This window comes from Podarcis pityusensis (genome assembly GCF_964106645.2).
Source record: "Podarcis pityusensis genome assembly, chromosome: 8".
In the NCBI taxonomy this organism is placed as follows: domain Eukaryota; kingdom Metazoa; phylum Chordata; class Lepidosauria; order Squamata; family Lacertidae; genus Podarcis; species Podarcis pityusensis.
The window spans coordinates 68,900,960-68,926,593 of NC_138033.1; the positions used below are offsets into that span (position 1 = coordinate 68,900,960).

Below are 25,634 nucleotides of genomic sequence, written 5' to 3' on the forward strand. Positions count from 1 at the left end.
AAAAAAGAAAAGAAAAAAGAAAAGAAGAAGAAAAGCAAGAGAAAAAACAATACAATACAATATAAAAACAATACAGAATGCAACATTAAGATTAACACATTAAACAAAACAAAAGGAAAAACAATTCAAAAAACACACATCATACCATCTCAATATCCTCTCTTTCATTCCCTTGTTTCATCGACCTCCTCTCACCTCCCTTTTTGTATTCCATTTCTATTAATTGTTTCAGCAAATCCTTTCCATCTTTCTCTATTTCTATCATGTAATTATCTTAACATATTTTAACCTTATTTTCCATTAATACTATAATACTTATTTATACTTAATTCATTAAAATATTTATACTAAAGCCGTATAATTCCCTTCCAACATTTTTCTAACACTCATTAATTTTACATTATTTCCATATATAGATTTTAAACTTTTTCCAATATTCTTCCACCGTCTCTTCTCCCTGCTCTCGGGTTCTGCCAGTCATTTCCGTCAATTCCATATAGCCCATCAACCTGGTGATCTTCTGTCCGAGGCTCTTAACTCTTTTCCAGGTCCCTTCTGCAAATCTTCTTCATGTTTATACATGCACTTTACTTTGTCTTCTCCTGATCTTGTTCTTACTTTCCTTCCTTTGATGCTGAAAAGTAGATCTCCGGGAAATTCCCATCTAGCAATGTTTTTATTCCTTCTCGACAAGTCAGCCAAATCTCCATAGTTAGAACTGAAATTTAAAAAATATTTCCAGTCGTGTTTCAAAGTTCCTCCGAGTCTGGCAGTCCCCACAACTCCAGTCTCCTCCTAACGCAAGTCTAGGTCCCAAAGGTCAATAAACCCCTGCATGAGGGGATCTGTTCAACTTTCTTTCTCCAGTCTAAGCGGGGCTCCAATCCTAAAAGTCTGACTTTCTCTAAATTCAGTCTTGAAAGGCATCAACTTATAGTCATCGAGTTGCAACTGTACGGCTGGGGCACTCTTCCTCTCCACTTGTGCCACTTTAGGTTCCACAGCAAAAACTTTCTCCCCCGCCTTCTCCTCAATTTGCCATATCAAAATAGATCCCTGTATCGATTCCTGAATAATTTCTGTATTAATATTGACTTCTTGTGCCAAATTAGTCACTTTTTGTTCCAAGTTATCAATTTTTATAGTCCTTGCATCTGTCTTCTTGTAAAGCTGTTCCAGTAAATCATTAATCTTACAAAATGCAACCACTAAGGCTTCTTCTGTCAACATTCTTAACGGTTCAAGGTCGATCCCAGATTCTCACAGTTTTATCTTGCAGGTGGAGATGGAAATTCCCCCAGCTCAGCTCTTGTAACAATTTCAAAAGCTTCCTCTAGGGGGAAACAATTTCTATTTGTATCAATCCTTTTAAGCACAGTTCAAACAATAAAGTTAGTTTCGATTTTCAGTTACTTTTACTCCTTTTTAAACGCAGAAGGAAACAATGGAAACAATGTATTTCTCTTCTTTAACTTACTGTCAGCAGACGATCTATTCACAGTCAATGAGCATATCCAAAACTTCAATGCTTACTAGCAGCCCGTTTCCAGGTTCTGAGCGGTGGTAATTTGACTTTCTTCACTCTCTCCTGCAGGCTTACGCGATCTTAAATTTCCCCTCTCTTCTCCTGCTTCCAAGGGGGGGGGGTTGATGGTTTAATCGGTGGAAGTTTAATCCTTTATAAGAGACTTTCCAAGGCTTTAGCTTGCAGCCTCTTTGCTTCAATCTATTTACAAAAGGGGGAGGCGGACTTCCTGTTTGAAACCTCCCCATCCGGTGCCAAATTAAGATGTTTAAAAATCCAATTTTCCATTCTACTCACGGATAGTTGTTTTAAAATCAAATTGTCCACAGGAAAAAGTCAGCGCTCTCCGGCAACAGCAATGCGGCTTCACTCCGTGAAAGAAGCAGTCGATTCAAAGCACAGCGCCACTCACCCCACGTCGCTCCGGATCCCCGAAACCGGGTTTCCCCGTGAGTAGGGGAGGCGCAAAAGGTGCCAGCCGAATCCCACGTCCACAAGCTTCTCCCGTCTGTGGTTTTTAGTGGGTCTCCGCCTTCGCCGTGGCGGCCAGACCCTGATTTCCACGGAACGGATTCCTCCCGATCAGGGGAATTCCGCCATTGCCTGAGACGCTAACCCGGAAGTCCCCTGCATTCACATTCAAGGCAAACACAGTTTTCGGAACATACCATTTGCCAAGAGAACATGTTGGTAATTTGTTTGAATTGTACACTGAGCTCACATATATGGATGGACATAACTGTTAGGCAGGGTTTTTCTGTTTGTTTGCTTTTTATCTGAAGCATAGGTGCCAACTCCCTGGGGCCCTGGGTGCCCGAGCACCCACAAAATTCCTCATGAAGGGGCCAGGCACCCACAAATTTCAATGCCAAGGCCATGCATGCATGCTGCATGGCACCCACGGCCCTGGGCACCCACAGGTGTGGGGCTAAGCTGGCACTCCTGATCTGAAGTGCAGTTTTCTGCATTTATTCCACAATTTGGGGTTTTTTTATTTAACTTCTCATGAAAATTTATCAGTGTCTCTGCAGATTTTTCCTAATATACACCTTTTTGTATGCAGTATCGATTAATTTGGGGCATTTTCTGTGTGCTGTTTTAACTAAACTACACACTTTCCTCTGATGTATTTTTTTGTACAAATTGCTTGAAGAACGAAATTGCAAAATTCAAAGAATAATTGTGTCCTGGTTTGTATATTGATTCATTAGAATTAATGGACCAGAGGCAGCATGTCCATTAGTGTTGAGGGGTCCATTCTGAGTAGCACCAACATTAGATACAACCCATTATCTATGTATGTGGATCTGCATAGGAAGGCTGACTTATACCAAATCAGACTATTGAATCCATGTAGCTCAGTATTGTCCACACTGACTGGTCTTTCAGACAAGGGGACATTTCCAGCCCTAACTGGAGATGCTGGGGATTGAACCAGGTACCTTCTGCATGCAAAACATGTTCTCTGCCACTCAGCTACCGCCCACAGACACAAATTGCTTCTCTGGCTGAAGTCCCAGGGCCTTTCATGTTCTCACTCTCTCTCTCTCTCTCTCTCCCTGCTGGGACCAAGCGGTCTGAGGCAGTGTTTACTGTCTCCTGGGAAACAGCTGAGCATGTGGTTGTCTGAGCTGCTCCTGCTCCCCCCCCCATGCCTTCCTGCTTATGGGAGACAAGTTCTATGGTGGAGACATAGCCTGAAACAGGTATCCATTCTCTCCAGCGAAAGCAGGATGGGGGCCACCAGGAAACCCCAGCCAAGAATTCAAGAAACTGCTTTTCTTACATGTGAGTCCCCACCCCTTTGACAGACTCTTGCTTTCTCTGTTCTGATTTTTTTCCACTGCCATCAGCAGATGGGGAAGGTGCCAGATAAATGGGAAGAGGATTTCCCCCTCCCACTATAAAAGCCCACATTTGCCCATTAGGGCTCAGAGGATATGTGAGTCCCTGCTTACAACCCTCACCCCCACCCCAAGATAGAAAATTAGGGGAGGTGCATGGGTTCATTATTCTAGCATAATTTCATGGAACTGGGTCTCTTCCTCATAAACAAAAGCAGGAGAGAGAGTTGTGCGTCCCTCTACCAATATTATCTTTAGATCTGTTGGCAACTGGGCCCTCAAAACTCTCCCATTTGTGGTAGAGGAATTGAATTTCTCCAAGGGAGGGACAAATTATCCAAAGATTCCTCAGAGCTGAAGCTCTGGCAAGAGCACAGCTTATGTCTTCTTCCTTTTTCGTGTGGTGCAATGGGTTGGAGTGCCTGGCTGCTAACCAGAAGGCTGGTGGTTTGAGCCCACCCAGGGATGACTGTGGGCAGGATCCTGCATCGCAAGGGTTGGACGAGATGGCTCTTGGGGTCCTTTCCAACTTTACAATTCTATGCTTCTAGACAGTACTTTTTATCTGGGGGGATGCAGGGGTACGCATAACCCTAAACATATTGTGAATCTAACGGAAGAAGAAACTTTTTTAAAAAATTACATTTTTTGTTTCTTCTCTAGCACGGTGAACCATCAGTTCCGTTGCTACCCCTGATGGTGGCCTCATTTCCTGTCACGGTGTTTCTTGAGTCTCAGACAGAAGCGAGTGTTTAATGTGTGGGGTAGGAGTTGGAATCTAGCACGGTGATTGGTCAGTTTCGTTGTTACCACCTCCGATGGCAGCTTCTAAACCTTTTTTTTAAGAAAAAAAACACACCTTCTAGGAACCTCCAGCCTGTGGGTCAAATGTGACTCTCCAGACCTATCTGTGAACTGCCCTCAGACTTTTCTGTGAACTGCCCTGAGACCTCTGGGTATAGGGCAGTATATAAATCCAATAAATCCAATAAATGCAATAATAATAATAATACTAATAATAATAATAATAATATCTGTGTGCCCCTTGGAATTCTCCTCAGGCCACACCCTTCACCAGCCTTGCTTCACACCATCTTTGAGTATTTTTGCCTGGCTGGGATGTGTCCCTGGACTCTGATAATGCCTTTTGCTTGCTGGGATGGAGGATGGAAACAGGTTAGAGAGAGTGTTGTAGAAAAAAGCCAGCAGTGGTCTTCTTATGACCCCTTCAGGTGTATTTTGATGGATTGCAGCCACGTAAACAAGGTAAGTCTTGACATTTTATATCTGTTTTTCTAAAAACATATATATTTAAAAACCAGGCCTGGAAGTGGAGTAAACATGGTTGCTGATAACAGAGAGGGCACCATGTCCTCTAAGGACAAGGCGATGCAGCTCTGTGATGCGGCGGAGCAACAACTGGCTGCAGATGACCCTTCACTTGCCACTGCCTTCTACACAGCTGCATTCAGCTGCAGCATCCCAACAGCTGTTGAAAAAGTGGCTTCCCTGAGAGAAGAGTCACGTGCCAAAGTGACGGTCACTTTATCAAAGTGGTGTCGGGATGGCGGCCCCATACCAAAGATTCAGTATGGCGGCCTGAATTACACGTCTCTCAGCATCGAAATGGCAGCCATTTTTCTCTCAACCCTCAACCCCAACAACATGGCTGCCTCTCTCTGCAAGATGGAGGCCCTGCTCAAACTGGGCCGCTACGAGGAAGTGCTGCGGCGTTGCGACTCTCTACTGGACGCCCAGCCTTGTGTGGAGCTGGCCCTCACCAGGGCGTTGGCCCAGGTGCTGTCGCGGACCCACTTCCAAAATGGCGTCACAGGTTATCTGCGTGCTTTTGCGGAACGCCAGGATGAGACGGTGAAGTTTGTGCGCAGTCGGCAAAAGGAGCACCTTCAGAGGATCATCCAGGCATTTTTTGACTTTGTCTCACTTCAGGAGAAGACTCACTACGGCAAGGGGGGCTTGGAAAACTGGCGGAGTGACTGCTACAACTTCCTGGTTGCCATTTCACCAGAAGACATCCACACCTGCCAGGCCCAGCCAGCCCACCTCTTGGAGAAGCACAAATGCAAGGAAGGCATCTCTGCCTACAGCGAGGCAGCCAGTGGTGCATTCTGGGATGAAAGAGCGTCTGGACTCCTCATGGACAGGGCTGCTGTGTACTTCTCTCAGGGCGGGAGGGTGGCAGAGATGATACAGGACATGACAGCTGCCTTTGAGGCAAACCCCAATCTGGCAGCGAGGCGCTTTGAGGCCCTTTTCACCACCGGGGATGCTGAGAGGATAGAAAAACATGCCAGAGCAGCTCTGGATCTGGAGTTTGCTGCTTACAGAGAAGCTGTGCGTGCCAGACCTGAGGTCCGAAGTGATAGTGGCAAGGAGCTTCTTTCCCCAGTGATCCGAACCCTTCGCTTCCTCATTCAGATTTCTCCAGGTGCCGGGCGCGAACTAAATGTCCGCCTGGCAGACTGTTCCCTCTTGGAGGGCAATGTCCAGAGTGCCTTGGAAATCTGCAACCACCTTCTGGATTCTGAGCAGGAGACCTATTACAACACCCTTCTTGCCCTCCGGGGGTTCTGCCACCTCCATGACAAACGCTGTGCAGAAGCCCTTCAGGATTTCCAGAAGATCATAGAGTACAGCTCTCCACACCCCAGCAGTTGCATCAAGGCTCTCTGTGGCCGTGGCTTAATCCGAGCTTGGGGCAGTAGTCCTTACCTGACCGCCCTGGATTATATCACTGCCTGTAGGTTTAGATTTGAGGAAGCCAGCTTTGTCATCAAGTCCTACATACCGTGGAACCAGAGAGGCTTCCTGTTGATCGTTCTACAAGAGGAAGCAAGGAAGATACTGGAAAAGAACCGAGACCCCAGGGGCACAGCTGCCTTTCAGAACAAACCAAGAGGGCTGGATGGATTCCAGGTGAAAGAAGGGTAAGCAAATCTCCCTGGACCAATGCTTTACAAGACAAATGAGTTGATATTGTAGTGCAGGGGTGGGGAATCTCTGCCCTGTGGGCCAAATTAGACTCAGCAGGCCTCCCCAATTGGAAATGAATGCCATTTCTGCTCTGCCACACTCACCCAGACATCCATCTGGCATCATTATACCTATAGGGCAGGTTAAGATGCAGCTAGGCCTGGAAAAGTGTTTCAGGCACCTTTCAGCAGATTGGTGGCACCTGCAAAGTCCTGTGTTCGAATGGGGAAGCTTTTTGGCCCAGCAGGTCAAATCTTTATCTCCCCATCTGCCCACAGGCCAACTTCGACAGGTGGGTGGGGCCAACCACCTCTCATGAGCACTTCTCCATTGCATGTGTGAAGCTCTCCTTGACTTTTTTAAATTAAAAAAATATTTTATTTTGACAAAGTAATAACCAAAAATAAATAAGGATAAAAATGTGCACCCCACCACCAAGACCATTCCATTGTAACTATCCAACCTCCCAAAATTTCAACACCTCTTGAGATGGTTTGACCCCTTTCCGTTTATTATTATTATTATTATTTCTACCCCACCCAACAGTACAAATTCTACAAACACCTTCCATATCTCCTCAAAATCAACTCTCCTGCATATTCCCCGTCTTACCGTAATGGCACATGTTAATTCATCATTAATAGCTATATCCCACATCTGTTTATACCATTCATCCATTTTACATTCTGCTGGCCCCTTCCACTTTCATTCAGCTATCAATAAATTTGTGAGCAAGTCCTTCATAGTCTGCGAACCTTCCACCCCATCGTAAATTGATAATAATGCTGCCTCTGGACCTTCAGTCAGCTTTAACTCAATGATTTCTGTTATCTCCTTAAACACCCTTTGCCGGAAAAATAGTACATATTTACACCCCCACCACATGTGAATATAATTCCCTGTTTCCTGGCATCCCCTCCAACATAACACTGAATATTCCTTGTTCTCCTTGCCTTTTAAGCCTCTCCTTGTGCTTTGCACATCCTGCAGAGACCTAAATAATGCTGTCCATCTTTCTTGGGCTGCCTTCAGGGCTACTGTAGACATGTTGTTTGGATACTGGAAAGACGTAATATACAAGTGTTAGAGAACAAGAGAGAGACAATCTGTGGGAACACCCCTACTTCCCCCCTCTTTTTTCCAGCGATGCATCTGGAGCTCACCAGCTGGCTTCTCTCCTGTTGGATCTGGATGCTTCAGATGAAACATCTCAGCTCCTCAGTGCTGATGCTCTGTACCAAATGGATCGATTAGATGAAGCTCACAAGGTCCTGTTGGTGGCTCTCTCCAAAACCTCCCAGAGATCTGCCTTCTTGGCCAGGCTGGCTCTGCTTCAGTTGAAGAAAGGCTTTCTATATGATTGCAACCAGGTAAGAGCAGCGGGATGGGGAAGGCATGCCAAAAGAAGGGGAAATCATCACTAAGGAAGCAACAAGGTAAAATGATAAAGGGTAACAAAGTGAAATGAATTTTTCAATATATAGACAGAAAACCAAATGACTTTGATACCCATAGATATGTTAACAACATTTATTACATGAAAATGGGGTTGAATCTTAAACAAAAACAAAAACACACACATGAAGAGACAAACATCCAGAAAACAAAAGGCAGTGGACAATCTTTCATTGGCGGTTTGTAAACAGAGTCTGGATGGCTGCAAGTCAGGGATTCTTTAGCTGAGATTATCAGGGGTTATATTAGATGACACTTGGGATTCCTTCCAATTCTATGAGACTACCAAATATAAAAGCTCTATAATACAACAACTGAAACAGATAAACATGCAAACTGAACGTATGTCAAAATAATATATCCACAGTGTGTGAACAACCATGGAATAATCTAAGTGAAAAAGAACCCCTCTAAGCTGTGTATGATATGTTCTTGTAGATCCTCAGTCATATTCTTTAGATATGCTGAAATGCCACCAGAATATGATCTTGGTCAGGTTTTCCAGTCCAGCCCACAACTGCTTCTTACCCTAGAAAGAGAGACGCGTTCACTGTCTGAGTGACTGTACTCCAAATGATGCTGCGCTATAATAACTTGCTTTTAACACACAACGATTGCATGGTAGCTGAAATAATCCACAATGGTAGTTCTACTCTGCATAGGCCCATTGAAGTAAATGAGTGTGACCAACTTAGCCCCATTCATTTCAATGGGTCTACTCTGTGCAAGACTCAGTTGAATACAACCCATTGCCTTTAAGCTATCAGTTAAGACCATGGGAGAGTGGGGCAGAACATCTGCATTGCATTCAGTGAGTCACTGTTCAGTCCCTGACTTTGCCACTTAAAAGGGTCAAGTAGCAGGCAAGGGAAAAATCTTCATCCTGAGACCTTGGAGAGGGGCTGCCAGTCAGAGCAGACCAGAAGTAGCCAGTGCGGTACCCTACAGATGCTATGAACTCCAATTCCCCATTCCTGCTGTGTCCTAAATCCCCATTCTGAAATCCAGATGTGCGGCGAACCATTGGCAGGGCAGGAATTTTTTGCAAGGGTCATCCACGAAGTGCTTAAAAGAAATCAAAAATCAAAAGCACGTCCTTTGGCCATGAATTAAGATTGTTGACTTTTGGAAAGTTAGTTCAGAACAACCTATCACTTAACAGCAGAGGGCACTCTTATCTTTGCTTAGGACTCACAGAAAATCACAGTGTCCGCATAGGAACCTATTTTAGCTGCTTTTTGTAGAGATACTCAAGACATATAGCCCTGGCTTACATGCAAGGGCATGGCTGTCTAGGCTTTGGAGAGCTAACAAAAACATCTTAATCCTGTGCTATTTTAACACATCACAATTCTGAAAAAAGATCCTGTAATCTGTAAGGAATTTGCTTGATTGGATCTGCTTCTTCCAGGCATATTGGGAAAGGAGTTAGATGGGGCAATGAAATCTCTGCCCCCAGCTGCTGGAAATCTTACTCTATGTACCCTGCTTCCCAGAAACTATCTGCATGGACCCACTTTGCTCTTTCCAAAACAATACCTGAACTGAAACACAGCCATCCTTCGGAATTCACACTTCTCCACATTTTGCAATGCCTTTCTCCAATCCAAAAATGTGTGTATTGGGGGGAAGAGTGAATAATAAATGTAGTGCATCTAAATATGTGATGTTGGGGGAAATTGCTTGCAAAAGTTGTACATTAGGAGAAATTTGCACTAAAATGCTGACACATTTCAACGGAATTTATTTATTTTTTTAATTGCAAACTGACATGCAAATGTGGAGAACCGAACCTAAGACAGGAGGTGAGGGAATGAGAAATGTCCGAAACCCAAAATGGACAGATCCACCCATCTGCCCGGGTTTCTTTAGTTGTGATTCCTGCACTATAGATGGTTCTTGGGGTTCCCTTCCGACTCGACAGTTCTGTGATTCATCCCTAAATCTTGGTGCTGATTCATCTTTTCTCTGTGTTTCCTTTACTGAAGCTGCTCAAGAAAATGACCCAAACTGGGGAGACCTCCTGCCTCCTGACGGTCGTGAAGATTTTAAAAGAGGAAGATAGAGCATTGTTGCAAAGCCACTGTCACTCCAGGGCCATGACGATCCTAAAGAACAAGCAAGGGGGAGGTTACATCAAAGAAGCCATCGTCTACCTCTCCTTTGCCATCACCGCAGCAGGTGAGACACCCCACTGTAGTCAACTTTGCGCAAAACCAGGCACGCAGGTCAATACTAATGGGCAAAACCTATCCCTCCCCCTTTATTTCTACAGGTTTTTTAAATTCCCCATGCTCTTGAATACATATGGGGACTGGACTACTTCAATGCACTCTTTGTGGGGCTGACCTTGAAGATAATAATAATAATAATGATAATAATAATAAAATAATAAAATTTTATTTATATCCCGCCCTCCCCAGCCGAAGCTGGGCTCAGAGTGGCTAACAACAGTAAAATAATAGAGCATACTAAAATCAATTCAAGATGGCAAGGGAACTTCAATGGCTTCCAGATCATAGCAGCCACATTACTGCCTGGGGTTGCATTCAGATCTCATATATGTCAGTTTGCATTTCTTAGTACAGAAAGCATTGATCTGATAGTGTACAGATCTTTCCTATTCTACTTAATTCAAGAGGGTTCTGGAAGCTTCTCTACGTGAAAGAAACAAGCAGAAGGTTCACGATGTTTGGGTTATTCCTTCAGAGAAGCTGAGTTCAGCTGGTTTAAACTGGTTCTGTTATATCTTTCTGTCAAGGTCATGCTGACTATAATAGTGAGGCCAGAAGGAGCCTGGGTTTCATTCTCTCTCTTTCTCTCTCTTTTCCTTTTGGTGTGGTGTTCTGTATATAGTGTTAAGGTTTAGTCTTCTTATAAGTACAGTATTGTAAGTTTAAAGTTAAGTCTGCTGCAACTGGATTTTTTATGGACAGTGCCAATCCTGAATGTATTGGATTTGTGACTATTATGCTCATTTGCCTTCAGTAGCAATAAAGCTCTACTGGATGAAATGCCTCTGCTCTATTTTGGGGGGAATCCTGCAACGTGTTTAAGTTGTTACTCTGCTAACTATACATTGGAATCTACTCAGGATCAATATTGAGTAGAATTTAAATGTCAATGTAACCCCCCACCCCTACCCCCATTTTAAAACAGTTGCATTTGTCAGTTCTTTCTGGGCCCACTTCAAGATACTCACATTAGTGCTTAAAAGCCCTAAATGACTTGGGCCCCAAATATCTGAAAGATCTGCCTGCTATCTTTGCATATTTGAAAAGTCTGCCTGTTATTTCTCCAGATGCCAGGTTCAGAATTGGTTGTTTTCTGGGCCCTGGGCATATGGCACGAGTTCCTGCAAAAGAATAAAGCTCCATTTTGTTCAGGGAGATAAAAGGCACCCCTGTCTACCCGAATTGCTTGCAGCTAGAGCATATCACGGAAGAGACTTGTTGTACCTCGCAGGGAGGATTGCTGAGGCAACAAGTCTTTTCAAACTGGGTCATGTGATAGTCAGTTGACAGTCACTGAGAAGCAGTCAAGAGCCCAGCGGAGGAACCAATGGGTGTTAGGTCTAGTTTCTACCAAACTGGCGAACCTGTGTCTGGGCTACATCACTTCAAGATTAAGTTGGGGCTCAGCAGAGCCAAGGCACATCTAATCATAATCATAATCCTGTCCAAGCAGCAGTTAAAGCCTTGGGACTAGGACCTAGGAGACCAGGGTTACAAATCCCCACTCAGCCAAGAAACTCACTGGGTGACCTTGGGCCAGTTACTGCTTCTCTCAGCCTCATCTCCCTCACAGGGTTGTTGTGAAGCTATAATGGAGAAAGGGAGAGAAGCCATGCACACCACCTTGAACTGCTTGGAGGAACGGTGGGACCAAAATGCAAAATTAAAAACAATAACAGAAAAAAGCAGCTATTAAATACTAATCTTAGATAGAGCCTAACAAGTACGAATCAGAATTAATTAGGATGATGGAAAAGGTTCTATCTCAGATTAGGCATGTAAGGATCTGTCAAATTCACTTCTCCAATCACTAATTTCCCCAATCTTAAATTCACTTCTACACATTTAGCAGCAATTTACAAAAAGCAAAAACAAACCAAAAAAAACCCTACGATCCTCATGAAAATTCATAAGGATTTTAGTGCAAATTTCTCTTAATATGCAGCATTTTGACTGATGTAACATTTGTGCAAGCAATTTTCATTAATGTTTCACTGATAATGTTTCATTTTCATGCACGCTTTCTGTTTTGCTCCAGGAGGTTATGCTGTCGATTCGCTTCTTAGCAGGGCCCGCTGTTACGGGCATCTTGGGCTGAAGAAAACTGCCATATTTGATTTCAATGCCATCCTAAAAGAAGACCCCACAAATGCCCAGGCCCTGAGTGGGAAAGGATTTGTTCATCTAGCTCTGAACCAGAAAAAGGTAAGAACAGGGTGGTTTTATTTTTCTGTTTATTTACTTACTTACTAAACAAGACTTTGAGCCAGAGGAAGAATCATAGCTCAGTTGGTTAGAGCATGGTGCTGATATTGCAAGGTTGCAAGTTGGACCTCTGTATATTCCTGCAGAGGGTTGGATTAGATGATCTTCACCTGAAGTTAGGGGAAAGTGGGTGGACCAAGGATGTAAATCAGCATTCAATGACATAGTCCAGCCAGGCAAAAGCATTCAAGGAGGGTGCAGAACAAAGCTAGTGAGGGACACGTCTCAGAGGGGTGTGTGGTCTAGGGAAAGTATGAAGGGCAAAACAGAGAGGCAAAAAGGGCTGTGTTTGGTCTATGGGCCTGAGGTTTTCCCCATCCTGGCCTAGTGGATATAAGGACAGTCCAAGACGAACCATAGGATCATAGAACTGTAGAGTTGGAAGGGACCCCAAGGGTTATCAAGCCCAACCCCTGCTATTGCTGGCTGAGGCAAAGGACAAGATAATGCTCTCAGTCAGAGTCTGGGAGTCAGCTGGGCTGGTGGGGCTGACAGATCTCTGCCCTCCAATAGGACCCCAACCTCCGTTGCCCAATTATCCCAAATGGCGGTGCCAAGTCTGATTTTTTGGGGGGCGGGAGGGGGAGTTGTGCAGGGCTGCTCTAACCACTGCACCACTCGCTGGCTCTCAGGTCATGCCAGGATAATGATGTGAAGAAAGAGGAGGGGAAGAATAAGAGGCCTGAGGGACAACAAGAGAGAGAAGATCTGACTGAGCTATAAAGGCTTTCCTTTCTCTCTCTGCTAAATCCCATAAAGGCCTGGAAGGGGACAAAAAGGGATATTTTGATAAAGGTTAAACAGGATTAACATTTTGAAAACCCTCCCCCCCCCACTTCTCTCCCCCCTCCCCTTTCAACCATTAAATGCAAACTGTGTCTGTATCAGCAGCCCCCAAGTGGCCTGTCTTAATGGGGAAGGTTGTGATGGCTAGCTTATCTGCCTTCCGAGATAGCAGGCGCATGACAGTGAAGAGGCTTTGATATTCCCTGTCGCATGCATCTTGCATGCATCTTTAATACCTCGGGATTGAAAAGAAAGCCCTTTGTTTACCAAACTAATAGAAAAGGCAGATAATTAAATGTCATTTTGGCTTTGAGCAGGACAGGCGGGCAGGGGAAGCATAGAAATTAGCTCACAATACTTTTGCTCTGGCTAATTAAACTCTTTTAGCGCCTCCTTTGATTTTGAAGGGCACACAGGAGTGTCTTATAACACCTGGTAAGGGGCAGGAGCCAATCTAGGGGAGAGTGACTGGTCTGTGCGCACTGTGCGCTGAGCCAAGAGGGTGTCGCAACCATGACTTAGAACGGAAGGCAAGAGGTGACCTTGAGCGAGTCGCTGACTCTCAGCCTGACGTACCTCACAGAGTCGTTGTATGCCCTTGAGCTCCTTGAAGAAAATGGTGGAATATAAATGCAAATATTGCTGTTGTTGATAATGATAATCAGGGCTTTTCCCCCCCAACCAGAGTGTGCTGGAGCACAGTTCCAGCACCTTTTTCCGGAGCCTCCAAACAACAACTCATGGTGCTGAGCCCTGGCATGAACCAACTCCTGAACCAATGACTCTTCCTCCTTCTCCCTCACACACACAACCAATGCTGAGACGACTGTGCTATTGCTCCTCCCCACAGGCAGAGGCCGCTGTGAGGCCTACCCGCTGGCTGCTGAGCCATCCCTTCTTCCTCCTCACTCTGGCTGCTCTAGCAGGAGGCAGCAGGGAAGCCCATGGCGCTGGAGGAAGCAAGTGAGGAGAGAGGGGGGAGGGGAGAAGAAGCCAGACTGTGGTGTGAGCGGATCACTGCAAGGAGGAGGAGGAGGAGGAGGAGGAGGAGGAGGAGGAGGAGGAAGAAGAAGAAGAAGAAGAAGAAGAAGAAGAAGAAGAAGAAGAAGAAGAAGAAGCAGCAGCAGCAGCAGCAGCCCAGGTGCCCAGGTGCCCAGGGATGACCACAAGCCTGTGGATGGGAGACAACTGATAATAATGACAACAGATGATGTAAACCAACCAGAGCTGTGCTTTTTTAAAAAAACTACTCTTGTTTTATCCACATAGGAGGCTGTGCACGATCTGACCTCAGCCCTAAGAGCCAACCCAGCCGTAGCAGTTCAAGAAATTCTTTCATTAAAGGAGGAGGCCCAGGTGTTGATCCATCAGTGGTTGTATGACCACTGCTGGACTAGGCTGTCGGAGTTCGTTGCTACCAAAGAGCCACCCGTTGGAGATACACTGAAGGACCTCGCTGTAGCCGGGGCATTGCTTGTGAAAATAAAGAGCAAGGACACAGAGAGTCACATGCTTTATGTGGACCTTTTAGCTGCCGATGGTAAGAGAACTTTCAAATATCTTGGAGTACTGTCTCATTATTTGGCATTACTGTCACCCACTGTTTCTTAGCAACAAATGGAACCTGGTTAGTCTTGCCAAGGTGTGATGATTATCAGCTTATGATAGTGCAGAAGCCCCAGTGTTGCAGGATGCGCTCCCTGCTGAAACATGGAAGAGGTCCCATCAGCATTGGCATTCTGCCGGCTTTCGATAATGCAGCTGTTTACCCAGGTGTTCCCTTGATCTCTTCACCTGAGTCTCCTGTTTGAACTGCTGTGCCATTATTGTGCATTTTAATTGTGGTTGTTTAGATTGTAATGTTTCTGTAGCTTGTTTTTATACTTCGTAAATAGCTTAGAAGTCTATTCTGACATTACGCAGAATGATGATGATGATGATCTAGGGTTGCCATATTTCAAAAAGTAGAAACCAGGACACACCAAACATTTTAACAAAAACGCACACACAAAAAAGTGATTTTTCGATTGACTTGCCTAAAATCCAGGACAAAGCGCCACATGGAACACCATCAAAATAAGCTCCAGGTGAGCTTCCCTGATGGGCAGGGAGAGACTGAGGAAATAACTTTCCCATTTTGCTCACGAAGGGGTTCCAAAAGCTTCCTTATTTTATCAACAGCAGTTATGAACTGGTTTTCTAATGGAAAAATCCCTTGTGTCAGTGCATGGAATATTAAAATCACAGTTTGAAATGTGGGCACACATTTCAATTTAGTATGTTCAGAGTATGTTGCATGTGGATGTCTCATGTCAGTCACCTTTACAACAGTTTTGTAAGGTAGGCTGATAGCAATATTCCCTTGGAGCCCCTCAGAGATCCATTGGGCAGGCAGCTGCCATTTACTGCATCAACAGAAGCATAGTGACCAGATTGAGGAAAGTAATAACACCACTCTGTTCTGCTTTGGTTGTACAAAAATGTCCATGTTAGGAGAAAGTCATGCTAAGATTCTGATGAATTTTCGTGAGAATGTCATCTTCTTTCTTTTAAGTTCAAATTGATGTGGAAATTTAAGAAGGAAACATTAGAAACTGAGAGAAGCAAGAACTATATTAGCCTATAGTAACCAGTTTATTGATGTTCATTGGCAGGGAGAGACAATGAGGCTCTGGCGCACCTCCAGGGAGAGTTTGGTCACTCTGCACCCAATGATTCCATCAATGCTCGCTTTGGAATGCTCCAAGCCAAGAAGAGCCACATGAATGTCGCAGCCCATATTTTGGCCAGTTTGGCCACAAATTACAAAGATATAGGATACCTGATGAGCTTCCTGGACACCAAGCAACGGCAAAACCTTGCTCAGGTAAAGCTGCCTGCTTGATGCAAATTATGTCTGTTTTTCAGCTGAAGTTATCCCTGCTTCTCCACCAGTGAACATACCAACTCGTCTAATGGAACACTATCATATTGGGAGATATGCTGGAGAAACAAGAGAGCAGTTGAACAGATAGATCTGGGATGGAGAGCCTGTGGCCTTCCAGATCTTGTTGGGCTGCAGCTCCCATCATCCTTGACCATTGTCCAAGCTGGCTGGGGCTGATGGGACTTGGAGTTCCTATCATGCATGGAGGACCACAAGTTCCTTATCTCCAGATGTTGCTGGACTCCAATTCCTATTGTGTCTGACTCTGTTCCTACATTCTGTGTTCCTCAGCAGGGTTGATGGGACTTGGAGCCCAGAAACACCTGGAGGATCACAGGTTCACAATCTTTTCTACAATGCAAGCTGGAGAACCTGTGGACCTCAATATAGTGCTGAACTGCAGATCCCATCATCCTTGACCATGGCTTCCCAGCTGTTTTGGACTACAACTCCCATCATCCCTAGCTAGCAGAATTAGTGGTCAGGGATGATGGGCATTGTAGTTCAAAAAGAGATGGAGACCCAAGTTTGGAAAACCCTGTCCTTGAATGTATAGAGTAGCCACAGGTTCCTCATCACCATATTTTTGGACTACAACTCCTATCATGTCTGTTCCTACATTCTGAATTCACCATGCTGTTCACCATGCTGGCTGGGGTAGAAGGGAGTTGGGACCTCATCTGCGTTCATTCTCTCTCTCTCTCTCTCTCACTCTGCTCAGGATTGCACCAATATCAGTTTGGAGGTGAAAGAGAGATCCCGCATCCTGGTTCTCCCAGATGATACCTGTTCAGGTTACCCAGGATGTTGGCTTTGTTCCCCTGATCCTGTTCTCTCCCATTGCAAGTGACACCCATCCTTTTTCAAAAACAAACAAGCTGTTTGTGGATTCTGTGAATCAGGCTGGCCTGAACAAACACAAAACAGCTCCTCCCTATAAATAAAAAAAACAGCCACAAAAAACACCACCCTGTGTTGTGTGCTGATATGCTTAATAAATAAAGGGCCTGGAGAGGACTGTTTTGTATGCACCCCTCGCAAGCCAGCAGGAGGGTGTTAAGTAAGCAAGTATTAATTTATCAATCCCTGAGGCAAAGAACCTCTCTTCTCTAAATCAGGCAGGCAGTCGGAGGGGGCATATCTCTTCTGGGAGAAAGAAGCTGGGAGATTTTAAGAACTAATTGCCAATCACCGACTTAATGTGGGAGTTAAAAGGACGACCAAGAACATTACTCCAGGGGGGCAAAGTGACTCCTTACTTAGAAGCGAAATGTTTCTTAGCTACATGCATTTAGCTGCCTTTTCCCTAAGAGGTTTGCATTTCTAGCAAACTAGATTTGCAAGCCTTCCCCCTCCCAAGGTGTCAGGGATCAACCCTAGCCTATACCAAATAAGCCAATTTTTTTTGGCCTATTCCAAATAAACAAAGGCACCGGGGGGGGGGGCACAAATGAGGGACACTTCCAAATTGACATGCATAAGTGGACTTGTGTATATATTCATAAAATCATAGAATTGTAGAGATGGAAGGGACCCTAAGGATCTTCTAGTCCAACCCCCTGCAATGCAGGAATATGCAGTTGTCCCATACATTCCTTCCATGTTGAGATGCATCAGCAGCTTCAGCATCAGTTACACTCAGGGCAATGTTCCCTTCTTGGGGGCTGCATGCCGGTGGTGGGTGAAGCCAGAGAAAAACATGGGAGGAGCAAGGAATGCATTTTTTAAAAAAACTTTTGGGACAGTAGGTGATTTTCTAAACACCCCCACCCACCCTTCTCTGTCCTCCTCCAAGGCAGGTAAGAAGCATTCTCAGAATTCAAGGACACATTCCTCAAGGAGGATTCAAAGCAGGGTTGGTGAGGCGAGTGGCTCAGAGACATGTGTGGCGTTGGGAGAGTCCCAGACAGTAAATTCAGGGACACCCCATGACATTTTCTTACCTTTTGTCAGGGATTGGCTGGATGAAGTGGAGTGGTGGCAGGCACCAGCCAGAAACCCAAGGGAAACTCCAGAGGAGGAAGGCTCGAAGCCTGGGGATTGGTGGCAGGACACCGAGGAAAGGTCAAAAGGAGAAGATTGGGAGGAGAGGCTGGGTGCTGAAGGGGCAGAAGGGGTTAGTGAGCAGGAGGAAACTGTGACAGGGAGCAGTTCAGGCTCTGAGGCTGCAGCAGAGGAGGGGGGTCAAGGGACAGCTGAAGAATCCCTCTCCTGCTGTGACAAGCTCCCCTCCACCCTGGTCTGCAAGAACACAGAGAATAATGAGGAGAGCAGAACAGAGGCCAGAGGTGGGCAGATGCAGTTTGAGACTGCCTGGGAAACAGCTGGAAGAGGAGGAGCCTTAGAAGGGGTGGAAGGCAGGGACCTGGAAACAGTTCCATAGGGGCAAGAACCTACTGGGAAGTGTTAACTTCACTAGCATGGCACTCTGCCTCGGGCGTGGTGACCTGCATCTGACTCCAGCCCTGACACCTGTGCAGAAGTCCATTTTACTGACGAGCCCTGCACACCTCCGTCCACCAACAGCTGCCCTGTTTTGTCTAGTGGTGGTGCCAACCCTGATACTCCCAGGTCACACAGGACTGTTCTAAGCACTGTCACTCTCAATGATTCTCAGGTCATGCCAGGAGGCATGAGCCAGGCTTAAAGACACATTGCAGCCAGGGAAAAACTATTGGGGAAGGGGTGAGGCACAGCAAGTGAGGAGGTGTGCCCTAGGGAGCAGATAGAGAGGACTGGAGGGCTGCCTGCAGTTTTCAGGCCTGCAGTTCCCCACCCCTGGCCTGTGACATTATGGGAAATTTGAACAGTGGGTCTGTTTCCCAGTCCCAGCCGTTGCCCCATGGAAAAAGGTGTGAGACCTTCAACCCCAGAACCCCCTGCCTTGATCCCCTACAGTCATCAATCAGCAACCAACCAAAAAATCAGTATAACTATACAAGTTATTTTGGCATCCCTCCAGTTGCCCTGATATTTTGGGAGCTAAATTAGGCTGCCGTGTGCATTAGCAGTAATTTTAACAGAAGCAATTTTCTTTCCAGCTCGCGTTGCCAGCTGTAAGATGTGAGATGCAATAAAGGAACTTACTGGCAGCTGGTTTAAACATGAAGCATTTCCCTGGCCTTGGTCAAAGTCTTCAGCGATAGCTCTTTTCAAAATTCAGAGCTGCTGTTCCAGTGTGGAATGAAAAGAATGAGGCAGGTGGGTATGTTTAGTCTGGAAAAGAGAAGACTGAGAGGTGAGATAATAGCTGTCTTCAAATATCTGAAGGGCTGCCAAATGGAAGATGGAGCAAGCTTGTTTTCTCCTGCAGGACCTGAACCAGTGGATTCAAAGGACAAGAAAGGAGATTCCTTCTAAACATTAGGAAGAACTTTCTGACAGTAAGAGCTGTTCAACAGTTTAATAGAATCCCTCTGAAGGTGGTGGACTCCTTCATTTGAGGGGTTTTTTAACAGATGTTGGATGGCCACCTGTAAGGGACTCCTTAGCTGTGATTCCTGCATTGCAGGCGGTTGGGCTAGATGACCCTGAGGGTCCTTTCCAACTCTGCAGTTCTATGATTCTGTTAATATAGCCAGTGATATAGTCACTTTAACCACAATGCCACACTCCTTCAAGAACACAAGGCATGGATGAGCTCATTTTAGTAAAGAGTAGAATAAGGCAAGAAGATCAAACCGATCCATTCTTAAGGAAATCAGCCCTGAGTGCTCACTGGAAGGACAAATCCTGAAGCTGAGGCTCCAATACTTTGGCCACCTCATGAGAAGAGAAGACTCCCTGGAAAAGAACCTGATGTTGGGAAAGATTGAGGGCAAAAGGAGAAGGGGATGACAGAGGACGAGATGGTTGGACAGTGTTCTCAAAGCTACGAACATGAGTTTGACCAAACTGTGGGAGGCAGTGGAAGACAGGAGTGCCTGGTGTGCTCTGGTCCATGGGGTCATGAAGAGTCGGACAACTAAACAACAACAACAACAAAACAAGGATTGTCAACTAGGGTTAGGGTTAGGGTTAGGGTTAGGGTTAGGGTTAGGGTTAGGGTTAGGGTTAGGGTTAGGGTTAGGGTTAGGGTTAGGGTTAGGGTTAGGGTAGAGGAGACCCACTGAAATTAATAGATCTAATCTAAGTCATGTCCATTAATTTCAATGGGTTCATTATTTACTTCAGGATAGATACATTCAGAGTAGACCCATTGGAGTTAATGGTCTTAAGCTAGAGGCAGAGCCATTCTAGTTGCATCCCTGTCCTTCTCCCTGCTGAGTTCTACTGGGACAAAGAAGGAAGAGGATGGGCAATACCACCCTCTAGACTGGTTGTAAGTAAAAATGACCAGCTGACAGAAGATTCAGATTGGTGGGGCAATACCCTATTTGCCCTGATAAAGCAGCCCTCTGCACCGCTTGCCGGTGGCATTGTTTATTACTTAAACATTTGCTCTGCAGCAGTGTGGTGAAAGCGCTGTTTTCGTTTCTGAGCACTAAAGGAGCAGTAATGAGAAATCCATTAGAGCCACGGTGTCCTAATGAAGGTCTCCTGATTGAAATGGAAGGAAAGAGCTAACTCCTAGGGGCTGTGGGGGCTTCGGCCCCCATAATAAAATATTTGAGATATTTTCTCCACGTGATGTTATCTGAGTTATCAATATTCTTCCTTGTTCAACTTTAAATAGTTTTTTGGGGGGTCCAACTCTGGTTTTATATACATTACAACTCCTCTCTTTTTTGTTAAATCAGAGGTTGCAAAGTCCTTTCCCAGACTTCGATTTATCAAAATTCTTCTATGTTTCTTTGCAATGTGTGTTTCTTGGAGGCATATCACACCCAAATTTATAGCTTCTTTACAACATGTTCAATTTTATTCCTTTTAGTCTTATTATTCAGTCTGTTTACATGCCAAGTTAGAATTTTCAAATCCATCTTGTTCCATATTTATTTCTCTTTCGCCTCCATTTCTGTTGAATCTTCCTCTTCCTGTCCAGCTTCCAGTCCCCTGTCTGGAATCCTAGAGATGTCCAACACTCAGTGGTAGAGCATCTGCCTTGCATGCAGAAGGTCTGTGTTCAGTTCCCAGCATCTACAAATAGAGCTGAAAAAGTCCATCTGAAACCCTGGAGAGCCAGTCTAGACTAGAGTTTCCCAAGCTCGGGTCTCCAGGTGTATTTGGACTACAACTCACATCATGCCTAGCTGGCAGGACCAGTGGTCAGGGAATTGTAGCCCCAAAATAACTGGAGACCCAAGTTTGGGAAACACTGGTCTAGACATTACAGAGTTAGATGGACCAATGTTCTCACATGATAGAAGACAGCGTCTTGTGCGTCTATGGCACTACAATGAGGATGATGAGAGTTGTTAGGAGACTCTCTACTCCCCCCCCCAAAGAGCTACAATTCCCAGAGCTCCCTGAGAAGAGGGATTGTCTGTCAAACCACTCTGGGAATTGTAGCTGCGTGTGAAGAATAGGGGTCTTCTAGCAACTCTCAACATGTGTTGAGTGTTAAAGTGGTATGATACTGCTTTTAAATGTATAGTGCAGTTGGGGTCTTAGTATGGTGCAACTGGATTTTCTGTATCCTTTGCATGTTGTGATTGATGAGCTATGATGTGATCCTTCCTCCATTTCCTCAGAATATTACTCAGAGCTTCTAGTTTGCACTATGAGAGCAGGATGTTAGATCAGATGCTCCTTTGGCCAGATCCAGTAGGCGCTTATTATTTTAGTTTCACCCACTTCACAGAGAGCTTAATTCATCAGCCCCAGGATTCCTAGAAAGACATCCAAAACTGGTGAGAAGGAGAAAGAACAACCAAATTACTGCTTTAATTTGTGCTGGTACATGCTGACCTCCCCACCCACCACCCCTGGCAGAAATGTCGCTACGGCTACTTAAACCTCTTCTTGCATAGCTCACAAGTGTTTGGCGTGGAAAATCCAGATTGGTTTCAAATTGTCACTTCAGGCTGAATTCTGTGTTCCCTTTAGTAGATGACATAGAGCATACTATCCGAGAGCAACAGTGGTGTCGTGCAAGCAACTTTAAAAGCACACGGTCCTCATTTATGTATTTTTCTTCAAATGAAAGCATCATGAGTTATTGGATCCTAAGCATGTGTGCTTGGGAAGTAAAGTCATGGTGAATTTACAGGAACATAAGATGCTATCTTAGGTCAAGTCAAACCATTGGTTCATCTAGCTCAGTATTGTCAACACCCACTGGCAGTGCCTCTCCGAGGTTTCAGATAGGGGGTATTCCCAGTCCCACTTGAAAATGCCAGGGATTGATCCTGGGGCAACATCCATGCAAAACAGACAGAGGGAATTCCCAGTGTTGTCCAGAAATTCAAGAGTTTAAAATTATAGAATCATAGAATTGTAGAATGGAAATGGATGTCCAAGTTCATCTAGTCCAGGGGTGGCCAACTCCCAAGAGACTGCGATCTACTCACAGAGTTAAAAACTGGTAGTGACCTACCCCCCTTTTGGGGGTTCAGGTCAAAATTGTTGAGCTTTTCTTAGGGAGGAGGAAAGCCCCATTTTTCTGGGGTTCAGGTCAAACATGTTGATCTTTTTTTAGAGGAGCCGAAGTTGTTGAGCTTCTTTGGGGGGAGCCAGTGATCTACCAGTGATCTACCACAGACGTGCAGTGATCTACCAGTAGGTCTCGATCTACCTGCTGGACATGCCTGATCTAGTCCAATGCAGGAATCACAGCTAAAGAATCCCTGACAGATGGCCATCCAACCTCTGGTTACAAACTTCCAATGAAGAAAAGTCCACCATCTTCCAAGTGAGTCCATTCCACTATCGAACAGCTCCTACTGTGAGAAAGTTCTTCCTAATGGTTAGTCACAGTCTCCTTCCTTGTCTTTTGAATCAATGGGTTCAGGTCCTACTCTCTGGAGCAGCAGAGGACAAACTTGCTCCATATCACAGTCTCCAGACTAAACATACCCAAACCCTTCATAGCCAACTTCTTGGGACTTTCGGCATGCAAAGCAAATACTCCACCACTGAGCTACAGCTCTTTATTCAGACTTACTTCTGAGAAAAGAACCTAATTTAGGACTGGGGGTAACCAATATTCTTCCTGTCTCTAGGTTGCTTCCAAAGAAGGAAATGCACTGGTGAAGGAGCAATTCTACACAAAGGCTGTTGGCTACTACTCACTGGCCGTCTTGGCAAGTAATGGCAATCCACGATATCTCCGCCAACGTGCTGCTTGCCTAGCCCATCTGAAGGACTACAATAAGGCTTTGACGGACATGGACAAGGTGATCTCCAACCACGGGAAGAACAGCCTGAAGACTCAGATTGAGGATTACTGCTTGCAGGGACATCTGCTCTTGTCCACCTCCAAGGAGGAACTGGCGGTCAAGCGGTACATCCAAGCTCTTCAGCTGGGACAGTCTTTGGCTCTGACCATCATTGCTGCCGATCACGATGGGGATGCACTGTCCAAAGCATTCCTGCAAACTGCTCAGTCCTCCTTTGCAGCAAAACGTTATGAAGAATCCTGGAAGACTGCAGAGTATGGGCTGATGATCAACCAAAACAACGCTGAGCTTAAGAGACTTAAAATAAGACTTAAACGGGAGGCATCTGGATGCAGAGTACAATAATTTATTCAGTCTGGGTCACAGGAGGCTTTCTCATGACCTGCATTTTTAAATCAACCATCTCAGTTTGCATTTCCCAAAGTAACATATTTACTAGAACATAGTTACTCATCAGTTTTCACACATTGCTCAATGTTGTGATACTATAGCTCCCCAAAAATGTAGCAGAGAGCATATATTAGAGATGAGACATACAAGTGTGTATTTTATGAGACAGTGTGTTGAAAATTAATGTGATTTTTTGTGCATTTTTTTAAATTGCAGAGTAGTGCAGAAATGGACTTAGGAATGAGCACATTCAAAGCAGACACAGACAGACAAATGAATGGATCCATCCTTCCTTATTCTTCAGTGCTTTTGTTCAGCAAACCTCCACAAGCACACACTTTCTTCTTTCTTTTCTCTCTCTTTTGCTTGTAAAGACCAGAGAACAAATATGGAGGTGCCTTTTATTCTGTAGCACCCTGTTTCTTGAATGCCCCCCATATAACAAAATCATACTGTCCAAGTTGTGAATTTTTATTTTTTTAAATCAAACGAATATTCGAAAGGCAGGAAGAAGGTAAGAATTTTCTTTTTTTCTTTTTCTTTTTTTAAATGATATTTATTAAAATTTCAGAAAAAAGAGTTACATAAAAACAAGAAAAGCAAAAACAAAAGACAGAAGTAAAAATACAAGAAAAATACAAAATACAAAATACAGAATAAAAGAATAAAAAACACTTTAAAAAAATAGATCAATCTTTCCATGCCTTACATTCATATCCTTGTTTCCCTGACCTCCTCATACCTCCCTTTTTTGTATTCCAATTCAATTAGTTAATTCAGCAATTTTTTTCCCTCTTTATTTTCTCTTAATCCTTTAACTTAATATACTATAACTTTAAATTTTCACCTGTTATCAATCCATTTTTACATACACCTTTATAACATTACTGCTTAAACCACCTAACTTCATTCTAACATCATTCTAACATTCATTAATTTTGCAATATTTCTGTAGATAGTCTTTAAATTTCTTCCAATCTTCTTCCACCAACTCTTCTCCCTGGTCTCGGATTCTGCCAGTCATTTCCGCCAATTCCATGTAGTCCATCACCTTCATCTGCCATTCTTCCAGATTGGGTAGTTCTTGTGTCTTCCAATACTTTGCAATAAGTATTCTTGCTGCTGTTGTGGCATACATAAAGAAAGTTCTATCCTTCTTTAACACCAATTGGCCCACTATGCCCAGGAGAAAGGCCTCTGGTTTCTTCAAGAAGGTATTTTTTTTTTAAATGATATTTATTAACGTTTCAGATAAAAAGAAACACATCAATAAAAGAAGGTATATTTAAATACCTTTTTCAATTCATTATAGATCATCTCCCAGAAAGCCTTAATCCTTGGGCACGTCCACCAAAGGTGAAAGAATGTACCTTCAGTTTCTTTACATTTCCAACATTTATTGTCGGGCAAATGATAGATTTTTGCAAGCTTGACTGGTGTCATGTACCACCTGTATATCATTTTCATAATATTCTCTCTTAAGGCATTGCATGCCGTAAACTTCATACCTGTGGTCCATAACTGTTCCCAGTCAGCCATCACTGTGTTATGTCCAACATCTTGAGCCCATTTAATCATAGCAGATTTCACCGTTTCATCCTGAGTATTCCATTTCAACAGCAAGTTATACATCTTTGACAAAATCTTAGTTTTGGGTTCTAACAGTTCTGTTTCTAATTTTGATTTTTCCACCTGGAAGCCAATTTTCTTATCCAAATTATATGCCTCCATTATCTGATAATAATGAAGCCAGTCTCGCACTTTGTTTTTTAATTTCTCAAAACTCTGCAGTTTCAATCTATCTCCATCTTGTTCCAAAATTTCCCAATATTTCGGCCATTTGGCCTCCATATTGAGCTTTTTCAGAGCCTTCGCTTCCATCGGTGACAGCCATCTTGGAGTTTTATTTTCAAGTAGATCCTTATATCTTATCCA

The 25,634-nt window shown here is 44.3% G+C and overlaps 1 protein-coding gene across 3 annotated transcripts; it reads left to right on the top strand.

Annotated features, from left to right (window-relative positions):
- The first annotated feature begins 3,168 nt into the window (after positions 1-3,168).
- TTC34 (tetratricopeptide repeat domain 34) lies at positions 3,169-23,990 on the top strand. Of its 3 annotated transcripts, XM_081016028.1 has the most exons (9): positions 3,175-3,313; positions 4,431-4,545; positions 4,692-6,317; positions 7,508-7,733; positions 9,807-9,999; positions 12,091-12,257; positions 14,373-14,643; positions 15,758-15,969; positions 23,133-23,990. In XM_081016028.1, the coding sequence occupies exons 2-9, from the start codon at positions 4,529-4,531 to the stop codon at positions 23,652-23,654; spliced, it is 3,234 nt and encodes a 1,077-aa protein (XP_080872154.1). In that variant the 5' UTR covers positions 3,175-3,313; positions 4,431-4,528; the 3' UTR covers positions 23,655-23,990. The 3 variants fall into 3 exon arrangements, with proteins under 3 accessions (XP_080872156.1, XP_080872154.1, XP_080872155.1); XM_081016030.1 differs by lacking the exon at positions 4,431-4,545 and having other exon boundaries at positions 3,169-3,231; XM_081016029.1 differs by lacking the exon at positions 4,431-4,545.
- Positions 23,991-25,634: the final 1,644 nt, after the last annotated feature.